Source organism: Micropterus salmoides, unplaced genomic scaffold (genome assembly GCF_014851395.1).
Source record: "Micropterus salmoides isolate LMB-PRFRI ecotype aquatic unplaced genomic scaffold, ASM1485139v1 Ms_hic_scaffold_18, whole genome shotgun sequence".
Taxonomy (NCBI): domain Eukaryota; kingdom Metazoa; phylum Chordata; class Actinopteri; order Centrarchiformes; family Centrarchidae; genus Micropterus; species Micropterus salmoides.
Genome location: NW_024040928.1, coordinates 21,191,688 through 21,206,605, shown reverse-complemented (window position 1 = coordinate 21,206,605; position 14,918 = coordinate 21,191,688). Strand labels below are relative to the sequence as shown.

Below are 14,918 nucleotides of genomic sequence, written 5' to 3'. Positions count from 1 at the left end.
CCGACAGCCGGAGAGAGAGGGTACCCAGGACGAGATGCCTGAAGAGAAACTAGGGAGAGAGACAGAAAGATAGGCACACAGCTTGTACGCTCATGTGTTTATGAGACACAAACAGATGATAGAGAGATGCAGAAAGTTTACAGAATTCTTGTCGTACCAAGTACCAATCTTAATAGAAAAGTAGTTAGCAAGCCAGCAGAAAAGTCTAAATAGATTAAAAGACATGGATAAGTGGTAAAAACGCCCAGCTTCTGCCCCTCTAAGTGGCAGTACAGCAAATTCAAACTTACCAACAAAAAGAAGCTAAACCCAAATATTCACAATGTCTTGTAGCTTTAAAGTAAAGTCAAATGAACATGACATTTGGAACATGACACGCGGTGTCGATGAAGGGGTACTTGAGCAACTGGGGGTTTATCAGACAAACAAAAGGTTGGAAATCACTGCAATAGACCAAGATGTCATATGTCGTCGTCCCCCTCTAAAGTGGAATTACTGAACAGACAACATTCTGACCGACTTGTTAGTGAATCACGATGAGTCATAAAGAGGGTAAAAGTTAAATGTAAATATGTCTCTACCCCAGTGAGACAATCAACCCTGTTAGTCATCCTCCGCTGCAACAATGGAATAAAGATTTGGCGGAGTAAACTAGTCCAGCTCTTGTTCCACAAAGATGTCACGTGTGGCGTTCTTGAAGCATGTAGCAACACAGCAGTATGGCAGTATTTTATAATCCAGTCCTTTTAATTTGGGGCTGAAAATCTCACATGGGATACAAAATGACTTCTGTTTCAAATACATCATCGAGTTTATCACTGTATAACACAAAAAGCATTCATTGTGAAATAATACTGTCAAACTAATTCACATCAAAGGTCATACAAATATAAATAGTAACAAATGTATAAGTATTTGAAATAAGCGATTGCTTGTAAAAATGTACAGTATTACTGTAAATATATAGATAATATGCTGAAGTTTATACAAGGCAGCATGATGATTGTGACTGCACTTAACGGTATCAGTTTGTTTTCTCTTCAAGACAACAAACATTAGATATTTTCATTTTGATATGTAACATTACGGTAAATTATTTTCGTAATGTGTTTTCAGATGTTAACACTGCACAGTTTATTGACATCACCGCATGAACTGCATTTTAAACTACATGATGCTCATTCAAGGCACTTACTGTGTGGAGAGAAACCACTCTGCCCTTAACACCATGGGATATCTGACAGTACACCACCTCCCTCCCTTTCATAAGTCATGCACTGACAACAAGGGCAAGAACAAAAAAAAATCTTTAATGGTGACCGCATATGGGGCCCCTACCAGTGTAGTCTGCAATATGCTGGAAGGGGACAAAAGGAGGGCATTTTAATGGTTTAACGGGGCTGCCCTGTAAGGACATAGGGGGAGGGGAGGGAGGTTTTGCCTGGACTGATCTGCCTCTCTATAATTACAGGCCAGTCCTTCCAATACCTGGATTTTTACTACTTTTTCCTCCACAGCTAATCACTGTCTGAGCTCCCTGTCTGAATATTGTGAGCTGAAATGGTACCAAAACACTTCATAACTCACCTCAGGCCTGGGGGGAATAGCATTAAGGGTGTGGCGAGATGGCCGATGCGAATCTCGGTTTCTGTGAGCGCTGCCTCATTATTGTATTGTTTCTGTAACAATACCCATCCCTACAGGTAATTTAAATGCAATTGTAGTGCACAAATATAGCAAAATGCATTGTTGCCATCCATGAAGATGGAGAGGTTTTGCTGCATTATAACATGCATTATTAAAGCCTGGCCTTATTGTGTTGTCATCCTTTAAACAGGCTATACTGCTACGGTCCATATTCCTGAGTGACCCTGTTTGGCTCTGCTGCTGCAGGACATACAGTATAATATAGGATAGTTCTATAAAATGGGGGGGGGGGGTTACAATTGGCAGGAGGACTCGATGTAGAGGTCTAAGACAGGAAGGGGGATGATCCAGATTCACTAGAAGGTGGAGGAAAAGATGGTAGGATCAAAAGTCAGTGCAGGTCTAAAGCACTGTGTCTGCAGGGAAAACGATGGAGGATAGGGTGTCGCCTCTTGACCTGCTGGGGGAATGGAAGGGGCTGCTCCCAGCTTGTTTTTTTAACCACATTTGCTGACCCACTGCTGCAGTGCAAAATAATCCACAGCGTAAGCTCCTTATCTACAGCACAATTTTGTGAAAAAGAAAGCAGCAGGGCAGATTATTCACAATTTGTCCTGAGACCAGCCTACATGTACGTAAAATAATCTTAAAGATACGTGTTGTGGTAATTGAATTCTTCATTATAATGGCTACATGTCAGATGTTTAGTGGTATAACCATCAAGTAGTGTTTCATGTTTTTTCTTGATTAATTGTTTGGTCAATGAAACATCAGTAAATAGTAAAAATGTCCATAGAATAGCATATTACTATACCACTATAGTAGTATAGTAGTTATATCCCAGAGCCCAAGATGAAATTTTTTGTCTGGTCAATAATCAAACCCAGATAAATTCAGTTTACAATGAAAGAAAACCACATTTTAGTACATGGAACTAGTGAATTTTGCTATTTTGCTAGCAAAATTAGGCCTACTTAAAATGATTAGGCCTAATTGATCATTAAAATATTTGCCAGTACATTTTCTGTCCCTGGAGTTCCAATTAATTGAGAAATCGTTTCAGCTCAGCAACTGTTATGGCAACTATAGCTTTAAATATCAGTAAACGGAGCCGCACTCTAAGTGATAAGAGGAAGGAATCACCTGATTAGTGTTTATTTGTAGACTGTTGTAACATGTGTGCATGTGTGCGTGTGTGTGTGTGTGTGTGTGTGTTTGTGTGTGTGTGTTTCTTGAGTGTATTCTAAAAATCCACGTGTGTCAGCCATGGCATACATGACACACAAATATGATTCCAACTTCAATTCCCATAATGCTCCTGAAGAGAAAAGCTGTGACGTTGCAAGCAGAATGAACGCTCCTGGGCGTTGTAGTTTACGAATAAACATCGCTTGTTAGTTTAATGATATTCAAGCAGGTGACTGACTTCCCCACCGCTCGTCGCCTGGCATCTTATCTTTTTAAATCTGTCCACATTGAAAAAAAAAACAATAAATAATGTAAGCCTTTTTAAAGATACACGGAAAACCTGCCGGAACAACTACAATTCCCACACGCCCCCGGAATGTCACGCAGGCGTGCTGCGCAGTGGTAGCTCCGTGTGTGTGCGTGCGTGTGTGGTGTAGTCACGTGGAGACGGTATAGTCCACCTCGGTTCTGTCCAAACAGTACGTGAGCGTTTAGCAGTCTGTCTGTTGGAGCGCCGCACGGTGCTAAGCTGATTCATGTGTGTTTTTTAGCCACCCGTCCCTTTAAACTAGCCTATTTTATCGAAGAATGAGTGATAACGATGATATCGAAGTCGATAGTGACGTGAGTATGGCCACTTTTAGCTTTTTAAGGATGTCATTCTGCTAGCTTGCGATTTAGCTGAACTAGCGGCTCAGCTAGCGTTAGCTACCAGTAAGCTGGCTAGTTTTGCTTTTCTGTCTTGATAAGTATTACTTACCGGGATTCTTGTTAATTGATAAGCAACACTAGCTTTTCTGGCTACCTCAGAGTTTCGCTAATCTGCTAAATAAATCTACATTCTATTGACTTCAGCGAAACAGGAAGATTTGCTGAACAATTTTGGCTACAATTGTACTTTTTGTTCTGTTTTTTTGCAGGAAGACTCACCGAGATATCACAATGTGGTGCGTAATGCTGGGGGGATTTTTCCAATGCCAAAAAATGCTTCACTGTTGTTGTAAAAGTTGATTTATTCATCCCATTCTGCCTATTTTTTGTTGTATTTAATCGTTATAATGTGGAGGTTAATATTACTTCAAAGAGAATGTGAAAGTACTGCTTTCTGCCTTGTGGAAAAACTAAATTTCTGTTGTAAATATATATTCATGCACGGCAGTGTTCCGTCATTTTCTATAACATTTAACTATAGTGCTTTTGTAATAGTGCAGCGATTGTTCCTCGGCATCAGCGTTAGTAGTGCACTGCAGGGTATCCCCCATCCTGTGTGTACGCGGCCATAGGGAGAGGGTGACACGACATCTATATTTAGACCAAAGCTTTATCCCGCTACAAAGAGATGGTTATTTTTCCGGTTAATACAATCATTTTTGCGCTCGGTGGTTTAGTCGCCCAGAGTCTTGATCCCCCGGCGGTTCACTTCACACCACGGGGACTCCGCTCGTTTTCAGGTTTTTGCGAATTGCACATCTAGGTCACTCCAGTAAAGAGACGCCGTTTACATTTGCACTGCGTTCACGATGATGCAGAGCTGGGGAAAAAAGGTGTAAAGGCTTGTTGCATGTGGTGGAGGAGCGGTGGCCGCGCCTGCATCTCCGACAAGCCTTCTGTCAGGAAGGGGTGCTGCGGGATGTTTTCCTGTGTTGCAGTCAGTGATTAGAGCCATCTTCTCTCTACAGGCCACTAAAGGGCTGGCAGCCTAAATGAATGACGTATAGCTGCATCGTATACCAGCGAGAAAAACACCCTGCAGGACTTGGTTGATGCACAGGCTGCACAGCACAACGCCTTACCTCCTGTCAGATACCTAGAATCTAACTGCAGAAATGGCATTACAGAAACATTAGCGTTACATTTTAGAATATGCATTAATGATAATGACATAAGAGATGATCTTTTTCTGCTGGTGCCCTCCAACAGACCTCAGGCCTGTCTCTCTGATCACGCTTACTTTTGCTTCAAAGCAGTCGTGAGCTCAAACGCAGAGCCACATGAGAGACTCAAACCTGATTTCAGCTCACTTAGTATTATTTAATCTGATTACTGAAGCTATAAGCATAAATCCGTATGTCCTAGTAGCTGTTTGCATCCCCCAGAATCAGACGGTTGCTTCTTCCATCAGTGCAAATCTAGGAATGTAGCTTTAAAATCTGCACAGATACTAATAGGGCTGAACGATTTGAAGAAATATCTAATGGCGTCAACAGCAGCCAGTTTAAACCTTGCAGCTCAAAGTTGCACTTTTTAAAAATCACAATTTTGAAATAAAACGATCACTTAGCCCTGCATACAATGTTAAATCTTTAACTAATGGTGGCTACAGTGTGGCAGACATAGGTTTCATGGTGGGTCTGTTGTCTGCAGATATGTCTTAGTTGGTGAGATAATAGACTGAATGTCTAGTCACAAAGCGAGCACCAAAGACCTGATGTACAGTATGCATTGTGTTATATGTTAGACATAAATAGAGCCAAAGCAATTAGTGGATTGATACAAAATGTATCTTCAACTATTTATATAAATAGATTGAGTAAACAAAAATTCACAGTTTAGCTCATCAGAGGTGTGGCTGTTCTTCTCCGTTTGATATTGTTTTAAGTTGAATATCTTTAGGTTTTTGACTGTTGGCATTGTGAAAACCTTGGGTTCTGAGAAGTTGCTGACATTTTACAGACTAATTGGTTGATAAAAGAAATAATTTAGACCAATCAAAACAAAACCAAATGAGCTCTACTTGATTATAGCTTAAAAGTAAGGAAGAACATACTGTTCATTTTATACTTTCTATTGGTCTAATCTGCCCACTGGTTTATTGGTGCCTCCGCTGTTGCTAGTGCAAGAAGGTCTTCCACATACTCCAGCAGCCTGACAGAAGTGTAGGCTTTCATACAGAGAATGTGAGACGGCCATCGGTGGCTATCAGCTCTTCTACTGGGCACCTGGAGCAGTTATGTAACATGTCATGGTCAGGTATGAGTAGAATGGAGGGAGCAGCTCAGCTGGCATTTTATGAAAAACTGAATATGGTTGTACTCAGGTAACTGAACACCTGTTTTTCATGATGCGCTTAACAACTCAGATAGCATGTACCATGTAGCTAAGGAGGCACCTGTGTTTGTGAAGGTAGCTTGATGTCAGAGAACTTTTACAGGACAATGTCACTGGCTCTCGTGCTGTACACATGGTGTAGCTCAGTTCATTCCCAAATGATGATGATAAAAATTCTCATGCAATAAAATTTAGCTACACCAGTAGGGAAAATATGTAAAATAACTTGGGTCTTAGTGAGGTAAGACGTTGCAGAGAATTTTAGAAAGTAAGGTTTAGTGATATGACCATGCATACTGGGAGTATAGCAGTGATTTTGCTGCGCCGTTTATGCTGCCGAGTCGGTCACTTTAATTTCTCAGGGTGTATTATGAATTTTTATACAGATTTATCACATATTTAACTTATTGCATTAGCCAAAAACAGACATTCCTGTCGTGTATGTTTATCCATCAACAGTATTTAAATAAATCTTTCCAGAAATTTAACTTTATTGCAACATGTAATGATGATGTGGTATAAAATAACATTTAGGGATTGAGAATTTTGTCCGTATCTCCCAGTTTTGTATTTTTAGCTATAAAAAAAGTGTGCCATCCAGATCCAACACATCTCATCTTGTGATCCATTTAGTCGTAGATGATGGCCGAAAAACAAGCCACGGCTGTGTGAAACAGAACCTCTGCTCTATTTCCCGAAAATGGATGTTTTATTTCATAAAAGTATAAAGAAGTGGCCCACCTCTGCTATAAAACACTGCAGCAAACCCTGTAACGGGATTATAGCAAGAATAGTTTAATTCTGTACAAACAGTTTAAATGTCAAGTAGCTTTAGTTTTGTAGATTATTGGGCGATTTCACCCAGAAAAGCTTAACATGGGAGTGATGTTTAGAAATAGCCACGTCCAAAGTGTTCATTTAAAGCACCCAGGGCACTTAATGCCCATTATTGCGTAGTAATTGTATATGGAGCAGCTCCAGAGATTAGTGCTTGAAGACAGTCTTGGATCTTAGTTAACTTTAAAAGATTAATGATATTAAGTATCTTGCCTGATGAAAGAAGCAATGTGTGCGTTTTCAGCTGAAGCTCACGTGCCTATTAAATGTTTTGTGAGTGTTGTGTGTCACCAAATGTGCACATATATAACACAAACAACATGTGACACAGGATAAACCTGATATCTTCACAATAGGAGCAAAGTCCTGTAGTGTATTCTGTATTATAATTCAGCCACGTGTACTTTCTTAACATCCAGTCTACTCGCTGAAACCACCGAACATGAAATTGTCTGCCAGACTTGTAATTGCACATGCCATCAATACCAGTCATGTGTTTGTTTATGCCGGAGTTAATGTAGGGAGTAGAGTCTCGCCTCTCAGTGGCTCTTTATGATACGAGGAGGCACGTGGTCCTGGTGGATTTGTCTCTCCTGCATGGCCCTTGTGCAACAGGCCAGAGGAGAAGCTGTTACCATGCCAGCCAGACTAATCGCAATGCGGGCATTGTGAGTAATATATGCAGTGAATCTTGATAAAGTGGGTTTTTATTACATTTTCAGTTTCAAATGCGTGACATTTAGGCTGATGGTTCACCTTTTAGGACCTTGTTTTTTTTTTGTATAAATTGCTAAGCGATCGCTTGTGTTTGTTACAGATGTTGTTGACTGAGTCACACGTTACACATCGTCCCTCTCACCAAACATCTGACATGCTGAATGCTTGTCTTAACCTGCGTGTTGTCTTACTTGTGGCTACTTGGACAAAATGAGTCAGATGACACCAGGCCACATGAGTTCGACCTTGCCTCCCATCTGCCTGAGGCGGTGTCGTGGCCACATAACCTTGCTGGATTTTTTTGTTAATTTTTAAATGGGGCCTTGCTTTGTCGGAGGTGTGTGGAGCGAGATGATCAGTCGAGCTGTACGGGCTGTGATGGACTTAAATGTCTCAGTCTGGTAACAGCATGACTTAGGCCAGAATCACATGTGATAGGAGGCGAACAAAATTCTGCTCATGAACCTTGAATCTCGAGCTACAAAATGCCAGTCTTGAAAGTGCCTTTATAAACCTTTCATGAGGCCTTTGTCTGTTTAATTCAGCCGGTGTAATCCTCATCCAGGACCTGCTGTTTGTCCTCCCACCTCTCGCCCCATGTTGAATGACTTGAGTGTCCTGACTTTGACCTGGTCATGAATTTGAAGGGCCACTCCTGTGTGCTCCTACAGAGAAGAGGGAACAGAAATGCAGTGAGGGGGTTGGCAGGGGTCACGTTGTAGGAGGGGGATGGAAGCTCAGGAGGAGGCCAAAAGGCCACAGAATGAAACAACTTCAGCTGATAAAAGTGTAATTTAAATTATTTTATTTACACTGTTTTTTGGCGTATTTACTATTAGACTAACGGTGGTTATCGGGTGGTTGGATGTAGTGCTGACAGTTAGTCAGTTGACAGTAAATTAATCAGCAACATTTTGAATGATTATGTATCTTTGTATCTGCCAAGGTGGTTATTTTATTAGACTGTTTGCAGGAATTCCCAAAAATCTGACAGTTTTTAGTGAAAGTTGGGCCGAGGAACATGTTATTAGATGTTTGATTCTGATCTAGGAATTTCTGAACACTGTGAAATAAGGCATCTTAGATCATGTTCGCTTCTTCCTTTTTTTACTTGAACTATTGCACTTGAATGAGAAAATGGTGACACACTTATTTCAAGGTAACATGTATTTTGAGCGAGTTCCAGATACAAAATTGTAGGTTTTTCTCTCGTTATTTCAACTGTGTTAGATTGTATAGCCGTGCTGGAGATGCACACTCCTGCTAGTTTCACTTTCTTGGACTGAGTCAGTTTTAACTCGGGTGGATGACCTTTTGTTGATGTTAAACTGGCATAAATTAGGGTAAGATCAGTCTATAGGAGGAACAATTAGTCGAGTAATTGATAGACAGAAAATTAATCAGTTTTTCTTAATATGTTTTTAGAAGCATTCATGCCAATGGACAGGATTTGCATTTCTGTCTTGTGTGATAGTTAACGGAATATCTTTGGTTTTGGACTGTTGGTCGGACAGAAAAAGCAATTCAAAGTTGTCACGTTAGGCTAGAGAAATGTGTAATGGGCATTTTTCACTATTTTATAATGGATGAAGCAGTTAATCGTGAAAATAAGCAGGTGAACCAATAATGACGATAATTGGAGCCCTAACGTAATATTTATATTGGTCTCTTACTAAAAGTCAGACACTAGCTAGTCGTCGTCATTCACATCTGATGCGATGGACAGAAAGAAAACTAAATATGTGTATTTTCTGGTTTTCATGATAATCACTACACTGAATTAAAACCTGAACGACAGTGGTGGTGGTGCTGTAAAGGCAGAGTGGGACTCGGCAGCAGAGCGGTTTGTGTAGGTTGACCAGGGACGGTTGGACACCCGCTGTCCTCTACCCATGCTGCTCTGCTGCCAGGCTGAAGGCCTTGTGACTCTTCTCATTGCAGGCAGACAAACGGGCACACCACAATGCGCTGGAGCGCAAACGTAGGGACCACATCAAAGACAGCTTTCACAGTCTCCGGGACTCGGTACCCGCCCTGCAGGGAGAAAAGGTTGGTAAAGCTCAGCCTGCAGGTCCCCCAGGCACACAAATGGCTCATGTAAGAAATTTTTGTACTTGTATTTTTCCCATGTGTTTACTAAAAGGTTAAGTATAATATTTCTAGTTTAAAATGTTGTGTTTAAATCTATAAGTGAGGGCATGTTTACCATGAGGTAATTTTAATGATTTAGTTAATAGATTTTAATGATGATAGTTAATTTACAGAGATGCTAATGTCTTCATTTGCTTAATGTGTGTGCGTCAGAGGAGGGAAATAGTTGAAGGGACTGGGAGGAGGGCAGATGGTAGAAGAGTGCAGATTGGCAGCAGCATTACAGTGATGCAGTCTAAATACTTGGACAAGCGTCAGGAAGTTATTATGAGGACATTTTGTTGCTCTCTTCCTGTTTTCACATCCATGTCATTGAGAGCATTTGGAGCAGGTTCAGTAACTGGGCATGCAGTGTTTTATTTTCCCCTAAAAGACCAGTTCATGACTCTCACGAAGCGTGAAGGGCGGGGGTTCATGAGACGATGTGAGGGATTTTTGCTGATAATTTGTAAGACGCGTTGGGTTACAGTCGATCCCCACCTCTCTCCCAGGACCGTACTGCTATTACGGATCTGTTTTAGGGCCAACATGCAGTATTTTCCTCTTGTGAGAGGAAGCAGAGTAGAATATAAAGAGAGGATTAGGGTTGAGTACCAAACCTGTACTAGAAGATAGCATCTAATATCTGAATTGTGTCCCTTTATTGTTTAATCAGACAATTACTGAACATTTTGCCAATTTTACACTATTTTATTCAGGCAAAGGCCTTGTAGTGCGCTTGCATTTAGACAAAATTGAACATTGTAGAACTTTGACGTCTTTTGTTGAATTAAAGAGAGGATTTTATGGGGTAAAATGTTTTACATTTCTCAAAGAAAGGTATGAAAAAAGTAATACTTTTGCAGAGTTTTGGTAAGCCACTGAGGTCCTGATGCATGTGTCATGATCAGTTTATTTAGTAGATGGGGCCCTAAACAGTAATAACACTAGCTAGAGCTCAGACTAAACTAGTCGATTAATCAGTTAGTCAATACACTGAAAATTGTTTTAGATAACATTACCAAAAAATGGCCAAACTTCACCTTTCTAGTGTTTCTGGTATTGTCAGTCTTCAATATTAAACTAAATATTTTGTCTGGTTAGACAAAAACAAGCGACTAGTATATGTCAGCTTAGGCTTTGTCCAATTAAGATTATTCTTCAGGAGCTGGACTTTGTCTTGGGCTATAAAACACTGCACGAAACCCTGGTTTTGGTATTGATACAGAAACTTGGTTATAGGGCTGAACAATTTTGAAATGATATCTAATTGCGATTGTTTTTAGTAATACTGCAACTCTGATATGATTTGCGATTTTAGAGGGAACAATAATTTTTACATAAATATTTTCATTTTAATTGAAAAACATTTTAAATGAATTATGGGGTGGTTTTTGGGATCTGTACCGAAAAAAGATGTTTTAAGTCTGTAGAATATGAGTATATAGTAGGCCATGAATATGTGTAGGCCAGGACATCTGATTGAAAATCAACAAAACTTAAAATGGTATTTTGACACACATTTTGCCTTTAACAAATACTGCACCAATGTGGCCACATTGCGATTTCAATAAGATTTCAGTTAATTGTTCAGCCCTGCTTGGGTATCGTATCTGCACTGCTTTTGAAAAATTTTAAATGATACCCAGCCGTAATGAGCACAAATCTCGCTGCTGCTGCTGATATTAAGTCAATGAATGGCCTCGCTAAGTAGCTCAGGGACACAAGGGAAGCATTAATTAGACATGTCGCAAATGTTTATCAAATGTTTGTTTGTAATCCGTGAACATTTTTGGGGCTAACGGGCCGCTGCAGTGCTTTTGTTTGCTGTAATCGGGGCGAACACTCTGACTGTAATGTGTCAGGGTTGTGACCTAGCCTGGGGATGTCAGACTGAACTACTAGAGGATTTTAGGAGGTTAAGAGCAGGCAAGCTGTGCAGAAACAGACAGTGTTGTCCTAGATTTCCCCGTAGTCTCCTGCAGTTTTTCAGCATATGTAGCATCATGAGAGGAGCAGGAATTTTTGTATAAAAAATGTGATAAGAAATGTGATACTTGCGTCACTGCTTCAATTTCTGCATGTGTCACTAACAGCAGTCTACCAAACAGGCGTCTCGAGCTCAAATCCTAGACAAAGCCACAGAGTACATCCAGTACATGAGGCGAAAAAACCACACACACCAGCAGGACATCGACGACCTGAAGAGGCAGAATGCACTGCTGGAACAGCAAGGTAGCAACACCGCTGGATTTCAGTTTGTTTCTCTCTGTTTTTGTGCTTCAGGTTGAGGATACTCTACATGACATTTAGACTGATCTGACCACGATTTTGTTTTAAGAACCTAATTTTAGAATCGAGAACATCTGTGTTTGTATCTAACGACCCCCATGACCTCAAAATTTTTGAGTTGAGCAAATGTGAGAGTGGAGCGCAAGAAGGGAGAGGGTGGGGTGAGGAAATACAAATGCTTCACCGCCATGTTTGTTTTGTTTGGTTGTTGTAGTGATAAAAGAGCTTGCGGTTGAATGGTTTGAGAACAAAAAGTCCCAATCTGAAAATCAAAGTGTGTTGTGTCACTACAACTCCAGACCAGTGGAAGGCCAGAGTTTAGCCCCCTCTCCCAGCTAAACTTAGCTTCTGTGGGTTTTTTTCTGTGTGGGTTTTCTCTTGAACGTTTTCTTTCTTGAGCCATGGACAGTAAGATTTGAACACTGTGTTGTTTAAACAAAATAATGACGCTTATTTTGTTTGCATCTTTTTCTAAGACACATGCAGGACTGTAGACAGGATTTTCAAAATAATGATGATAATTTTGACCAATTTTCACTTGCAACTGTTAAATTATATTTTTTTTATTATTAATTTCAGCCCCAGAAAGATGCCCCCTGAGTTTTCACTGAGACAATATTTATTTAATGGCCCAATAGTTGAATTGAATAGATTAAATAATTAAACATGATTAAACTTATATCAACCTTTAAAACCCCACCATTTTAATCTTCTGTTATATAATATGATGAGAACTTCAGGGCACTAAAACTCCCACATTCATAGGGGGGGGAAAAAACAGAGCATGACCTCAGTGTCCTCCATGGAACCACAGCCCTAAGGATATGTTGTTGTTAAATCATAGCATATTTGTTAAAATGGTAGTTTTTAAATTTTAGTAACCTGTATTTAAATACTGAGCTTAGAATATTGATGTAAAACCTGAAGAACATGCTAGGTTTTAGAAAGAATAAGAGACATCTAGAGAAACCCTCTGTGAGAAAATACCTAGACTACATCAAGTTCTTACAACATCCAGGAGCACGAGTTATATAGAAACGGATGGTGCAACACAGCTAATCATGACTTCCTCCATTTTGGATTGTCTGCTTATCTGCATTTCCTCAAAGAAAAATCTCCCTGTTCAGTCATGTAAGGTGTCCCCAGCCTGACTGCATCTCTTAAACTCCCTCACCTTCTTCATCCGTTCATGTTCCTTCCTGTGTCTTGTGTTCATGCAGTCCGTGCTCTGGAGAAGGTGAAGGGCACCACCCAGCTCCAGGCCAGCTACTCGTCTTCTGACAGCAGCCTGTACACCAACCCCAAAGGCAGCGCCGTGTCTGCGTTCGACGGGGGTTCCGACTCGAGCTCCGAGTCGGAAGCAGAGGAGCCGCCAAACAGGAAGAAGCTGCGCGTGGAAGCCAGCTAGAGAGCGGAGCAGTTTTAAAACCTGGCCGAGGCAGCGGGGTAAAAGGGAGGGCGAGAGGAAACGCAGCCTTCAAAGCTCTCGAGGCTCATCGATCCCCCCCCCCACCCCCACCTCATGCCAGCAACAACCACCCCCCAGCCTCCCTCACTGCTCCCTCCTCGTTCTCTCGCCTCCATCCCTGGGTGGGCTCGCAGTGGAGACTCATGACTCCTCGAACATCCACACACACCGCCGCCACAATCATCTCTCCTCCCACCCAGTCCCCAAGAACAGGAGGGAGGAAGTCAGCAGGGTGGAAGATGACTGCGTCTGTCCAGAGAGCTTCAGGTCCCCCCCCCCCCCATATCCCTCTCTTCCTCTCTTTTCTTTGGTTATCAGTCATTGGTTTCCCCACCCCAGCAACGCCAACAATCCAAAACTCAAAAAGAGGCAGCTTGGCTATCTAAGGACTTGATGCTTTTTTAGTACCCTCAATAAAGCCCCTCCTCCTCCCGGGTTGTTTTTGGGAGGGCGAGTGTGCGGGGCGTACTCCTCCAAGCACTGCTATATTATATATATTTGTGTTTTATTTTGTTATTCTTGATAAAAACCTGTTTAGAATTTACACACACATACCTAGATGAATCGTGCTGGAAAAGTTTACCTTTTTAAAATAAAACATTTGTAGCTTACTTTTTCCACTCAAGAATGTGAAGACGCTTTGAAGCTAATGTTAAAGTGACCCACCTCAGGCCCACTGGATTGCAGATGTTTTCTGCCTGACACGTTTATTAACACAAGATTTAAAAAAAAAAAAAAAAAAGAACAACATAGCTCCTTTGTTGAAATTGATGTTTTGAAGGATATTCCTGAGCTTGTACCGTATTTCGTCCTTTAGCTTGAAGTAGTGAATGACTTTAGGTGGCTGAATACGTTCGGCGTCTCGTTTTATATATTATAAAAAGCATTGATTGGATGTCTTCAACTTCAAAAGTATGTTATGCATTTTGTTGTAATCTCACAAGTCATGGGAAAATGCCAATTTATCACATGTAGTTTTCCTTAAGGGTATGAAATAGGTATTGAATGTCAAAGGTAGCTCCCGTCTTTTGCAGTACAAGAAAGCAAATTAAGTCCCCGTCGATGTGTTGTGCTTTACACAGTAAAAACCAATGTTGCTAAATCCCCCACGGAAAAAAGGAAGCATTTTGCGTGTCTAGGAAATGTGTGTGTGTGTATATTGTTTCCATTTGATTTCCATTTAGGAGGATATAATTAGTGTAATAGGTCTTTGTTTGTCCGATTCCATTCCATGGAAATTACAAGTATGTTGTACATACTGCCAACAATTGTCTTGCAAGTTGAGGCCTACCTTTACTATGAGACTATAAAATAAACTATTTTATCCTTTAACACGCTCCATGTGGTTATTCAGCGGTCAGACCAGACCGTTAATAAATGCCAATATTTCCTGTAATCTGCTGTGAACTTAATGACGGGTTTTTCATAATAGGTCACCTTTCTGAGGACGTCTGCAAACAGGCTTTCAGACTGAATGTGCTGCGTTACCACAGACAAACAAAACTTCAGGTTTTTCTGGTTTCCACTGATGCAGGCAGGTGTCTAGAATAAATACTGGGGACATAATGTCAGATATAACAATTCTTCCTTT

General features: G+C 40.8%; 1 protein-coding gene across 7 annotated transcripts; it reads left to right on the top strand.

The window, feature by feature from the left end:
- The first annotated feature begins 3,266 nt into the window (after positions 1-3,266).
- On the top strand, positions 3,267-14,659 carry max (myc associated factor X). 7 transcript variants are annotated; one of them, XM_038726212.1, is made up of 5 exons: positions 3,269-3,459; positions 3,756-3,782; positions 9,379-9,534; positions 11,679-11,802; positions 13,080-14,659. In XM_038726212.1, the coding sequence occupies exons 1-5, from the start codon at positions 3,424-3,426 to the stop codon at positions 13,265-13,267; spliced, it is 531 nt and encodes a 176-aa protein (XP_038582140.1). In that variant the 5' UTR covers positions 3,269-3,423; the 3' UTR covers positions 13,268-14,659. The 7 variants fall into 7 exon arrangements, with proteins under 7 accessions (XP_038582141.1, XP_038582146.1, XP_038582145.1 ...); XM_038726211.1 differs by having other exon boundaries at positions 11,664-11,802; XM_038726215.1 differs by having other exon boundaries at positions 3,270-3,459; positions 9,379-9,486.
- The last annotated feature ends 259 nt before the right edge of the window (positions 14,660-14,918 follow it).